This window comes from Cnephaeus nilssonii (genome assembly GCF_951640355.1).
Source record: "Cnephaeus nilssonii genome assembly, chromosome: 4".
NCBI classification, from domain to species: Eukaryota; Metazoa; Chordata; class Mammalia; order Chiroptera; family Vespertilionidae; genus Cnephaeus; species Cnephaeus nilssonii.
The window spans coordinates 35,291,103-35,303,657 of NC_137075.1; the positions used below are offsets into that span (position 1 = coordinate 35,291,103).

General features: G+C 51.8%; 1 protein-coding gene across 1 annotated transcript; it reads right to left on the reverse strand.

Moving 5' to 3' along the window:
* Positions 1 to 11,870: 11,870 nt before the first annotated feature.
* On the reverse strand, positions 11,871 to 12,308 carry LOC307097705 (angiogenin-like; the record flags this gene model as incomplete). The annotated part of the gene is made up of 1 exon (XM_079767770.1): positions 11,871 to 12,308. The coding sequence occupies one exon, from the start codon at positions 12,306 to 12,308 to the stop codon at positions 11,871 to 11,873; it is 438 nt and encodes a 145-aa protein (XP_079623896.1).
* Positions 12,309 to 12,555: the final 247 nt, after the last annotated feature.

A 12,555-nucleotide genomic window follows, 5' to 3' on the forward strand; every position in this document is an offset into this window, starting at 1 on the left:
GGAACCTGTACTCTCATTTATCTCTCACCCAATGTAGATGCAGTCCCAGTAATCAGTCTTTACCTGTCCCCGTAACCCATCATATCTGACAGAAAAGAGGAGTCCAGATAATCCCTCTCCTCCTACCCCCCAGTATCACAGCAGGGGTTGGAACTGCCACAGGGAGCTTAACCACTGCTCATCCTATTTTCAAACCCTGTCTCAGGACCTACAAGAAACATGTGGATGCCCAGCAAGGGGAAAAACTGGGAAAACAAGAACCTCACACCCAGGGTAACCTATTCTCCCCTTTTGTATCACTAGTAAGGCAATTGAGACCCCTACTCTTTTCCCCCCTAAAAATAACATCTAGGTCTCAGTTGTCTTTCAGCTCCAGGCCCAGAAAAGCAGCAAAACCAGACAAGTGATGCTGTGGCAGCTTCAGGACAAGCTTTTACCTCCCAAGTGACTCAACAGGATCGCTCGCAAGACTTTACCAACCAGTCCCTTGGGGAAATCATGCTGCTGCACCCCTCATCCAGCACGGAAAACACTACCTGTTTTTCGCTCACTTACACCATGGCTCCTCTCACTATTAGGCCCACTGGTATTTATTCTTTTAATTTTGCTCTTTGGCCCCTGTCTCATGCGCTGTTTCACTAGTTTCTTGCAGAACAGAATGCAGGTGTTTGCCAACCAGAAGGTGGGAGAGATCTATCTGGCCCTCAATTCAGAACCTAACACCAGAATCCTTGAGACCCCGGGCAGACGCTCCAAACGATGCCCCCTCTCAGCTGGAAGTAGCTACAGAAGATGGACCTTCACCCCCTGACCTTGCCCGGACTCTCCAATTTTTTTTTAAATATTATCAAAAGCCTGAAATGGTAGATCCCCCCTTCCCCCCACTTATGGACGGAGTATGACGTAACCTGCACCTGCAGCCTGAACATTCCTGAGCACCTAACCAGGCACCTTATATGGATTGTATATTGAGCCACCAATCAGCACCTGCCAAATACCCTAAGCCCCCAATTCCTAAGTACCTAAGTGCCTAATCATGTAGCTTATATGAAACCACCAATCAGCACATGCCAAGTACCCTAAGCCCCATCCCTTCCCATTCTTCCCCTCTAATGTTGCCTTCACCCCAGCACATGTGCTCTCTTTCTTTGCAAGGCAGGCCGGCGGGGTCCTTCTCCTCTAATAAAGCCTGTAGTCCTGGTTTTCGTCCCTCTGTCTCATCTTTCAGCGCCCAGCCAGACCATTAGACCCCCAGCACCTGGTGCCTTTTTTTGCAAAGCCCGCGAAAGGACCGGAAGCATAATCCATATTTGAGGGACAAAGACATGAGAAAGATATAAAAGAGAAGCTTCCTGCATGTTTCTTTGCTCAGACTTGGGAAGTTATTCCGCTGAGTCTTCCAGCATAATAAACCATGTAACTCCATTTCTCTAAAGCATTGCTTGGTCTTTCTCTGGTATTCTGCAACAAAATGGCATGAAGATTGGGATAATCCCCTAAACAAAGAAGTTCATTCTCTTGGTTCCTCTCGGCATGCTTGGCTCATGGCTCACACCTGGTTTCCTGAACTTCTGCCCATATGGCCCACAGCCATGTGGACCCCCACACACATACAAATGACTAATGGACTGAAACACTAACCTGATGCTGAACTGGTCCAAGCTCCAACATGGAAAGGACATTCTAGATACTGGCTCTTATTTTAGCTGTGCCCAAATCCCATTTATATATATATATATATATATATATATATATATATATATATATATATATTTCTCAGAAAATGGGACTTTGGGCCAAAACCGGTTTGGGTCAGTGAATAGAGCGTTGGCCTGCGGACTGAAAGGTCCAGGTTCGATTCCAGTCAAGGGCATGTACCTTGGTTGTGGGCACATCCCCAGGGGGTGTGCAGGAGGCAGCTAATCAATGTTTGTCTCTCTTCGATGTTTCTAACTCTCTATCTCTCTCCCTTCCTCTCTGTAAAAAATCAATAAAATATATATTTTTTAAAAAAGAAAGAAAATGGGACTTTGGAAACCAAGTGATGTAATTCCACAGAAATAAAAATCACTCCTTCCATGCCAGTGTTAGAAAATTATTTTTCTCAGGATATTGCAAGGACTCCACCCCCAGCAACAACCAGGAGAGTCAACCCAAGTTCTTCTCTGGTATATCCCTTACTGGGTACCCACCTTCTCAGGTGTCAAGTTGCCCTGGCCTGCTTTTTTCTTCCCAGTGGGAGAGCCCTTAAATTTTCATCAACCTTGTAATCTAAGCACCTGAAAACTAAAATGTCATATTTCATTCTTTGTTTCTTAGACATGACATAAATGTGTGGCATAAAGGAAGGTGAGCCCAATTAGGACATCTATTAAAAGAATAGTCTGGTTTGGAAAGAACCTTCTGTAGCACTGGTAATTGGCAAATCTATAACTACTTCAATATTTGGCCTTTCCAATATGCATTGTCTTCGGGTGCCACTCTAAGACTGACCACTCTACAAAGCATTTTGACTTCTTTGGCCTTCTAATCATGGGGGTTATTACCCAATAACTCTAGAGGTTGACAAAGAAACTGAAACCCCCTTGTGAACGGAAGCAGAATATTCCACCCCAAAACATGCTTTTTTGGCTAAGGTGACCAGACTTTAAGGTGTCCCGCTTTTGGGGGGACAGTCCCGATTTTTAACAATTTGTCCCGCGTCCCGCGGCATTTTAAAAAAGTCCCGATTTTTGGAAAGAATGCACGACAAGCTTGGGAACGGCGGGAGAACAGGAAGGGAATATACGGTTTTCGGCGGCCATGTGGCTATTTAGCCAGGATATGAGTTTTATATTATTATTATTATTTTTTAAAATTTCTTTATTGATTAAGGTGTCACATATTTGTCCTCATCCCCCCATTCCCATCGCACACCCCTCCCCATGGATGCCCCAACCCCCTGTTGAACTTAACCATTGGTTAGGCTCATATGCATGCACACAAGACCTTTGGTTGATCTCTCCCCCCTCCCCCCACCCTCCCCTATCCTCCCTCTGAGGCCCGATAGTCCGATCGATGCCTCCTTGTTTCTGGTTCTGTTGTTGTTCATCAGTCTATGTTGTTCATCATTTCCCCTAGATGAGCGAAATCATGTGTCACTAGAGATATACTTATAAGAATTGAATGTGCGACGAGCAATAATAGTTATGCTGACAGGCAAATGAATCAGTCTGTAGTGAGTTTCTTTCTGGACCAACAGTTCTTTTGAGACCCAATATCAATGTCCACCAGTTCCTTATGAGTACATGTCGGCTCTGACACCTCAGCTCTGGATGGTGGACAAATGGTGGTAATGCAGGTCCGACTCCCTCTGGTTTGGTCTCGGCCGGACCCAGGGGCACGGCTTCACCCGGATCCAGGGGCCCACGGCCTCACCCGGACCCGGGACCCAGCCTCACACGGACCCAGGGGCACATGGCCTCACCCAGCCCCAGGATTCAGCTTCACCCGGACCCAGGGGCGCGTGGCCTCTCCCGGACCCAGGGGCGCGTGGCCTCTCCCGGGCCTGGGATCCAGCCTCACCCGGACCAGGGGCCCACGGCCTCACCCGGACCCGGGGCCCAGGCTCACCTGGATCCAGGGGCCCACGGCTTCACCCGGACCCGGGACCCAGGCTCACCCGGATCCAGGGGCCCACGGCCTCACCCGGACCCGGGACCAGGCTCACCCGGATCCAGGGGCCCACGGCCTCACCCGGACCTGGGACCCAGCCTCACCCGGATCCAGGGGCACACGGCCTCGCCCGGACCCAGGACCCAGCCTCACCCGGATCCAGGGGCACACGGCCTCGCCCAGACCCAGGATTCAGCTTCACCTGGATCCAGGGGCGCATGGCCTCACCCGGACCCAGGGGCGCGTGGCCTCAACTGGGCCTGGGACCCAGCCTCACCCGGATCCAGGGGCACACGGCCTCGCCCGGACCCGGGATCTAGCTTCCCCCGGACCCAGGGGCACGTGGCCTCACCCGGACCCAGGGGCGCATGGCCTCTCCCAGACCCAGGGTCGCGTGGCCTCACCCGGATCCAGGGGCCCACGGCCTCACCCGGACCCGGGGCCAGGCTCACTCGGATCCAGGGGCCCACGGCCTCACCCGGACCCGGGACCCAGGCTCACCCAGATCCAGGGGCCCACAGCCTCACCCGGACCCGGGATCCAGCCTCACACGGATCCAGGGGCACACGGCCCCACCCAGCCCCAGGATTCAGCTTCACCTGGACCCAGGGGCGCATGGCCTCACCCGGACCCAGGGGCGCGTGGCCTCTTCCGGGCCTGGGACCCAGCCTCACCCGGATCCAGGGGCACACGGCCTCGCCTGGACCCGGGATGTAGCTTCCCCCGGACCCAGGGGCACGTGGCCTCACCCGGACCCAGGGGCGCGTGGCCTCTCCCAGACCCAGGGTCGCGTAGCCTCACCCGGATCCAGGGGCCCACAGCCTCACCCGGACCCGGGGCCAGGCTCACCCGGATCCAGGGGCCCACGGCCTCACCCGGACCCGGGATCCAGCCTCACACGGATCCAGGGGCACATGGCCCCACCCAGCCCCAGGATTCAGCTTCACCTGGACCCAGGGGCGCATGGCCTCACCCGGACCCAGGGGCGCGTGGCCTCTTCCGGGCCTGGGACCCAGCCTCACCCGGATCCAGGGGCACACGGCCTTGCCCGGACCCAGGATCTAGCTTCCCCCGGACCCAGGGTCACGTGGCCTCACCCGGACCCAGGGGCGCGTGGCCTCTCCCAGACCCAGGGTCGCGTGGCCTCACCCGGATCCAGGGGCCCACGGCCTCACCTGGACCCGGGACCCAGCCTCACCCGGATCCAGGGGCACACGGTTCGCCCAGACCCAGGATTCAGCTTCACCTGGACCCAGGGGCGCATGGCCTCACCTGGACCCAGGGGCGCGTGGCCTCTCCCAGGCCTGGGACCCAGCCTCACCCGGATCCAGGGGCACATGGCCTCGCCCGGACCCGGGATCTAGCTTCCCCCGGACCCAGGGTCACGTGGCCTCACCCGGACCCAGGGGCCCACGGCCTCACCCGGACCCGGGACCCAGCCTCACCCGGATCCAGGGGCACACGGCCTCGCCCAGACCCAGGATTCAGCTTCACCTGGACCCAGGGCGCATGGCCTCACCCGGACCCAGGGGCGCGTGGCCTCACCCAGACCCGGGACCCAGCCTCACCCTGACCCAGTTCCCAGCCTCACCTGGACCCAGGGGCACGCAACTTCACCCGGATCCGGGACCCAGCGGGGTTTCGTCTTCTTGATCCCAATTCCTGTTGGTCAATTCCCTCTCAGAAATTCCTTCGGCCATTTTCTCAGAGCTCCAGGGCAGCCACCGCAGAACTTATTGGGCGGCGGGCTCGGCGAAGCTCCGGTGTGCCCTGTGCGCGGCAGCGGGCTGGTCCGGGGTGGCTGCGTTGGCCCTTGGGTCTGCAGCAGTGGCCGGTCACCGAGCGTGCGCACCTGGCCGCTTCCGGGGCGTTGAGATTCTTGAAGGACTCGGAGGTCAGCAAGCGCGCAGTCTCCCACCCCATGTCTCTCAGGGGCTCGTCTGTCCGTGCTCGGCAGCGAGTGGAGCCTTCCCCTCAGCCGGAGACCGCTGGGGGAACTGCGCCGAGCACGTTCCAGGCCGCCATTGTGTCACCTGAGCCGTAGTTTTTAAAGTGTGGTCTTTGGGTCACCGGCATCAGCTTCATCCCGCGTACCCCTCTCTTTTATTCTAGTTGTAGAGCATCTGCTCAGTCAGCCCTCCGGTGGTTCCTAATGGTGTCTGCTCTGCTCTCCCGTCGTAGTCTCAAAATTGTTGTGGTAGGCAGCAATCAGGCTTCTGCCCTATGCCTCCATCTTGGTCCTTGTTTGTATAGTTAAGTCTTGATTGTTGTTGGTGTCACTGGGAGGAATTGTCCTCCAGGCCACTTGGCTGTGCAGACCCTCTGTGTCTATAAAGGAAGAGTTGCTGTGCGGGAGACACGTTTATGGGCCGGGTCTTGGTGCAGCAAGGCTTTGGCGCTCACTGCGTCTGCCTCTTGAATGTGTCCCTTATGCGAGTGGTTGAAATCTGGTGTCATCTCACACCGACCACTAGATGTCCTCGTTTCTGGGTCTCCAATGGAGTGTAGGTCAGCTACTGCCTGAGGCCCCTCAGCAGGAATTACAGCATCCCTTATATTTGTGACCTGTTTCGGTGTCTTCCCCTTTTGGCTGCCTCCCTATCGCTCAGCTTCCCCAATCTTCCTAGGTGGTCGCTCTTGATATCCCCTTTTGTGGGCTGAGTGCAAAGTCTTGGTGTTGTTAAGCCTTGATTGCTGTTGGTACACTGGGAGGATGTGACCTCCAGTCCAATTGGCTGTGAGGATCAGCTGTGTCTATGCTGGGGGACAGCCCCATTCAACTAGACTTGCAAAATTGTAAAAGCCTCTGTGTTCAGCTTGGATGGGGCGGAGTTACAGGGCGGAGCCTACCGCCTTGGCTTCCCGTCAGCCCCGCCCTATGAGGTTCCTGTGTCTCAGTGTCCCTCAGTACTCCCAGCAAACACCTCTGAGAGAAAAGCGCCTTGGAGTTTCGCGCGCTGCCAAACAGTCTAGTCTCTCCCCCAGTGAATCTGGATTCTCAGATTCTCGCCCGGAACTGAGTTTCCGTGTAGTCAGAACTGGGGCTCACCGCAGTCTGGTGCTTTTGTCTCCTTCCCACCAGGGCGACTCAGAGGCACAGTCAACAGCCCATCCTCCGCGCACAATCCCGTGCGCGCCTCCGGTGCTCTGCCCTTCGCCGCCTCTCTGCACCTCTGCCCCACAGCCCAGCTTTCCCCAGTATGAGCCTGGCTTCCCCGGGTCTCTCCCAGAACTGGGGTTCAGTGCAGTTGGAACTGGGGTTCAGCACGGTCAGGAGCTTTTGTCTCCCTCCCGCTAGGGCAATCCAGCAGCACAGGCAACAGTCCCTCCTCTGCGCACATTCCCGTGCGCGGCTCCGGCGCAACTCCTCTGTGTCCCCGCCCCACAGCCCAGACTCCTCCAGCCTGAGCCCGGCTTCCCAAGGTTTCTCCCGGAACTGGGGTTCAGTGCAGTCGGAGCTGGGGTTCAGCACAATCTGGCGCTTTTATCTCCTTCCCGCCAGAGAACGCCAGCCAGGCCGTCAGCCGCCCCTTCCTCTCCGGCTCCGTCTTCCCCGCACGTGCACGGGCTCGTGTCTCCGCCCGTGTCTCGATACCTCAAGCTTTTACGGCTTCTCTGATTTTCCTTGTGGTTTTCTCTTTCCTTCTAGTAGTGGGCATTTCAGTCAGCCAGCTTTCCTGTGGTTCTGGATGATGTCCGTTTTGACTTTTAGTTGTGTTTTTGAAATTGTTATGCCAGGCTGTAGGTTAGGTGTTTAACCTATGCCGCCATCTTGGTTTCTCTTATATTATTTTTGTTAATTTTATAATGTTAAACTTTAATAATAACAAGTAATTGTTGAGAACTGATTATCGAGAACTGCTTATCAAAGTTCGCATTGTTGATCAGTTTTTAGAATACGACCACCATTGTTTGGACTTAATGAACAATGGCATTTTTTAGGATTGGCAACAACGAAAACATTTTGTAACTGTCTCTCAGAGGATACACATCGTACTGCGTGCTAGTAAGCTAGTTAAACAAGTGATGTCATTACAAATCAGCTATTCAGATAATTTAGGTAAGTAATTTATTTATTTATTTCCTAAATACATAAATTTTCTTGAATTTAGCAGACAATACTCGTATTATTTATATTTTATAGTGGCGGCAAAAAGTCTAGCGCCGGACTTGAAAGTGACACTTATGACTTATGTTACGGCAAATTCATAACCTTTTAAAGAACGACAGCAATCTACTAAAAAAAATTCACTCAAATGAGAAATATGCCAAAGAATAAATTAATACTATACATAATTTTTATTTATTATATTTGTAAATTGTACTTATGTTGAAATTTAAAAAAATATATTACAATACTATTTTTGCATTCTATGAAAATTTTTGTTGCTCCATATAGACCAAATTTTTAATCAAGAAGCGCCCCCCTCCCCGTCAATGGTGTCCCGCTTTACCAATGTTAAAATCTGGTCACCTTAGCCGAGACAGAATTCTTCCCCAAATAGTCTATTTGGGAGAATGCTGAATTTCAGGGGAGGGACTGTCTCCGAACCACGGACAGGAGATACTGCTCTGCTTCGGTGGTTTTTTAATGCAGGGCACTCTGTGGTGTAAATTTTAGTGCATTGTGCACACCTGTATAAGAGCGTTTCTGTTGATGTTTTGTGTTTTTTGTTGTTTGGTTTAATTTGTTTAAAGATGGGGCATGTCCTGCTTTGGGGAAGCCCAGTTATGTGCATTGAGGCTGAACATGGGACAGAAATTGTCAGAATGTACTCTTCCTGCTCTCCTTCTCAGGGCGTCAGTCACCAGAAACTCTTAGCTAGTGAGATTTCTCTCTGTGTGTCTAATGTAATTTTGGCTTTCTATCTTTTGGGGCCTTTAGTTTGCTGTTCCCTGGTTTATGAATATAGGGACAAAGATTACATGGGGAAGTAGGGATTATGGGCATGGGGAAGTAAGCAGTAAGCAGTGCAGTCTGGGTTGGGACTCCATTGTTTGGGCAACAGGGTTAATGTTTCCATGATTATGGGAAGTTCTTGAAATAAGAATGTACTGCATCCCAAGGAGGGAGGGGACATATGACTCCTAGCCAGGTGGTATGTCCTGGTTAGGCAATCATGGCTAACAGATTAATATTTCCCATAAACATAACTAGTCCCCAATGTTCTATTTTTGCCCATAACACTAGGAGGAACAGCTCTGTAGAAAAACCCTCCAGGAAGGTGCAGAAATAGCAGTGAAGGTGGGCAGGGGAGGGGGAACTCCTGTTTTTATAAAGGAAAATAACATAAAATGGTACTTTCACATTAAAGCCACTGAAGACCAGTGAGTTATACCTGTTATAAAATCTGCCAAGAAAATGCCTTGGGTAAAATAATTGGCTTTAAACTCTGAAGTTTGTTAATACATAATAAATAGATGTAACTAAAGCTTTTTCAGTGATATATATATATATATATATATATATATATACATATATATATATATATATGACTAAACATTGTTTTCCATAATTTTTTGGTAATTTAAAACTTTGGAGTTTGCTAGGTTAAATAGTAAAAAAATTTAAATATCTAGGTATTTTGGAATAATGGGATACTGAAATATTAACCTGAGTTTGCCTCTTATAGAGAATTTAGAGTAGATTTGAATCCCTTAATAAATGTGCTTTGTGTTTTATTTGAAATATATCTTTAAAAATGTGAAAACTTAAGAGAGAGGTAAAGTTTTATTAATCTGTTGGTATTTAGTTCTAAACACTACTCCTTAAAGTTTAACATTTGTAAAAGTAATATTGACTTATTTGACAGCAAAAATAATTTGCTCGAGAGCACAAAAGACCTGTCTGGCCTAGGATGTCTCTTGTGCTCCTCGAGGAATATAAAACTTAAAAAGTCTCGAGGAGGACCAAGATGGCGGCATAGGGCGGACGCCTGATTGTTGCCTATCACAACAATTTTGAAACTACAACTGGAAAACAGAGCAGACACCATCCAGAACCACCGGAGGGCTGGCTGAGCGGATGCTCTACAACTAGAATAAAAGAGAGGGGGACGCAGGACGATGCTGATGCCGGTGAGCCAAAGATCACACTTTAAGAACTGAGGCTCTGGTGACACAATGGCGGCCTGGAACGTGCTCGGCGCGGTTCTCCCGGCGGTCTCTGGGTGAGGGGACGGCTCCGTTCGCTGCCGAGAACGGACAGACGAGCCCCTGGGGGACATGGGGTGGGAGACTCCACGCTTGCTGACCTCCGAATCCTTCGATAATCTCTGCGCCCCGGAAGCGGCCAGGTGCGCACGCCTGGCGACCGGCCGCCGCTGCAGACCCGAGCGCCGTCGCAGCGACCTCGAACCAGCCCCCCACCGCGCACCGGGCGCACCGGAGCCTCGCCAAGCCCGCCGCCCAGCGAGTTCCGCGGCAGCCGCCCCGGAGCTTTGAGAAAATGGCCGAAGGAATTGCTGAGAGGGAATTGACCAACAGGAATTGGGATCAAGAAGACGAAGCCCCTCTGGGTCCCGGATCCGGGTGAGGCCGCGCGCACCTGGGTCTGGGCAAGGCTGGGACCCGGGTCAGGGTGAGGCTGAGTCCAGGGTCCGGGTGAGGCCGTGCACCCCTGGGTCCAGGCGAGGCCACACACCCCTGCATCCGGGTGAGGCTGGGTTTGGGGTCCGGGCAAGGCTGCGCACACCTGGGTCCGGGTGAGGCCACGCGCCCCTGGGTCCGGGTGAGGCCACATGCCCCCGGGTCTGGGTGAGGCCGCGCACCCCTGGGTCCGGGTGAGGCTGGATCCCGGGCCCGGGTGAGGCCGCGCGCCCCTGGGTCCGGGTGAGGCCGCGCGCCCCTGGGTCCGGGTGAGGCCGCGCGCCCCTGGGTCCGGGTGAGGCCACGCGCCCCTGGGTCCGGGTGAGGCTGGGTCCCGGGTCTGGGTGAGGCCACCTGCCCCGGGGCCCGGGTGATGCTGGGTCCCGGGTCCGGGTGAGGCCGCGTGCCCCTGAGTCCAGGCGAGACCTAACCAGAGGGAGTCGGACCTGCATTACCATCATTTGTCCACCATCCAGAACTGAAAAGTCAGTGCTGACATGTACACATAAAGAACTGGTGGACATTGAAATTGGGTCTCAAAAGACCTGTTGGTCCAGAAAGAAACTCACTACAGACTGATTCATTTGCCTGTCATCATAACTATTATTGCTCGTCTCACATTCGGTTCTTATATTTCTAGTAACACATGATCTCACTCATCTAGGGGAAATGACAACATAGACTGATGAACAAGAACAGACCCAGAAACAAGAAGGCATCGATCGGACTGTCGGGCCTCAGAGGGAGGGTAGGAGAGGGTGCGGGTAGGGGGGAGAGATCAACCAAGGGACTTGTGTGCATGCATACGAGCCTAACCAATGGTTAAGGACAACAGGGGGGTGGGGGCATCCGTGGGGAGGGGTGTGGGATGGGAATGGGGGGATGAGGACAAATATGTGACACCTTAATCAATAAAGAAATTAAATAATAATAATAATAATAATAATAAATAAAATCAATAAAAAAATAATAATAATTTGCTTCTCCTGAAAATTCTGCTTAGCAGCCGTGTGCCCTGGAATTTCCCAGCTCTGCTGTAAGATGAATTTAGCCAAAACCGGTTTGGTTCAGTGGATAGAGCATCGGCCTGCGGACTGAAAGGTCCTAGGTTCGATTCCGGTCAAGGGCATGTACATTGGTTGTGGGCATATCCCCGGTAGGGGGTGTGCAGGAGGCAGCTGGTCAATGTTTCTCTCTCATTGATGTTTCTAGCTCTCTATCCCTCTCCTTTCCTCTCTGTAAAAAATCAATAAAATATATATATTTTTTAAAAAAGATGAATTTAACATCCTTACACTTACAAAAAGGGAAAGTCTACCTCCCTGTTGACTGAGAATGAAGTAACTAATAGGGAAAAAGGCATTTGTATTCCATGCCATCCTCTCTGGGGCAGCTGAGTAGAGAAAATGGGGAAAAATCAATAGGCCAAGAATTGATGAGAAGACTTTGATTCTTACTGATTTCAGAGACATTTTTATTTATTAACATATTGTAAAACAGAAAACAAAAGATCCAGGCAGCTCATTTTCTGGGCCCCTGGCAATGAATGTGGCCACCCCTGTTCTAGAGTGTGTGGGGAAATGCCAGGAATAGAGAGCAGAGCCAACTCTGGGCTAGTGGCCTGCTGATTATGGACGGTAAAAGGACTCATCAAAGTGGACAGGCAAGCCACGTTCACTGGAAATAACAATGTCTCTGTACCCTGCTGTGGCTCTGTACTGGCAGGGAGGCCGGGGGGACCCTCCTCTGTGCTTGCAAGTAGTGACCTGGAAAGGAGACTTGCTTATTCTGAAATTTGTCCCATAAGGCTTTCCATTCTTGTCTTCACAGACAGCCTTGATGTTGTTACTGGTGCCATGAATAAAGGTGTTGGTTTCTTTGCAGGGTGAAGTCAAGCCTCGTCTCCTCATCATGGTATCACAGTATCTGTCATTCCGGCCACGTGGATTGGGATCATAGTGCTGGTCCAGGAAGTGTCTGTACCTCTCATCCTGAGCCAGGGTTGGTGGGGTCAGACAGAGCCCCAGCATGAAGATCAACAACAGGGGACCCAGGCCCATCATCATCTCTTCCAACAAGGCTCCTGCCCAGGGCAAAATGTATGGTAGAATTAGGCTAAAAAGGGCAAAGGAGACTAAAAGGACAGGGACCAGCTGGACTAGTGACAGGGCATCATGAGTCCAGTATCCTCAGTCACCTAAATTATACCTTTTCTTTTCTCTTCCTCATTAATCTCACATTTCTTGTCAATCCATTCTTTTGGGAAATCAATCTAAGTTTTCTGAACACAACTTCCTGCCCAAACCATTCCTT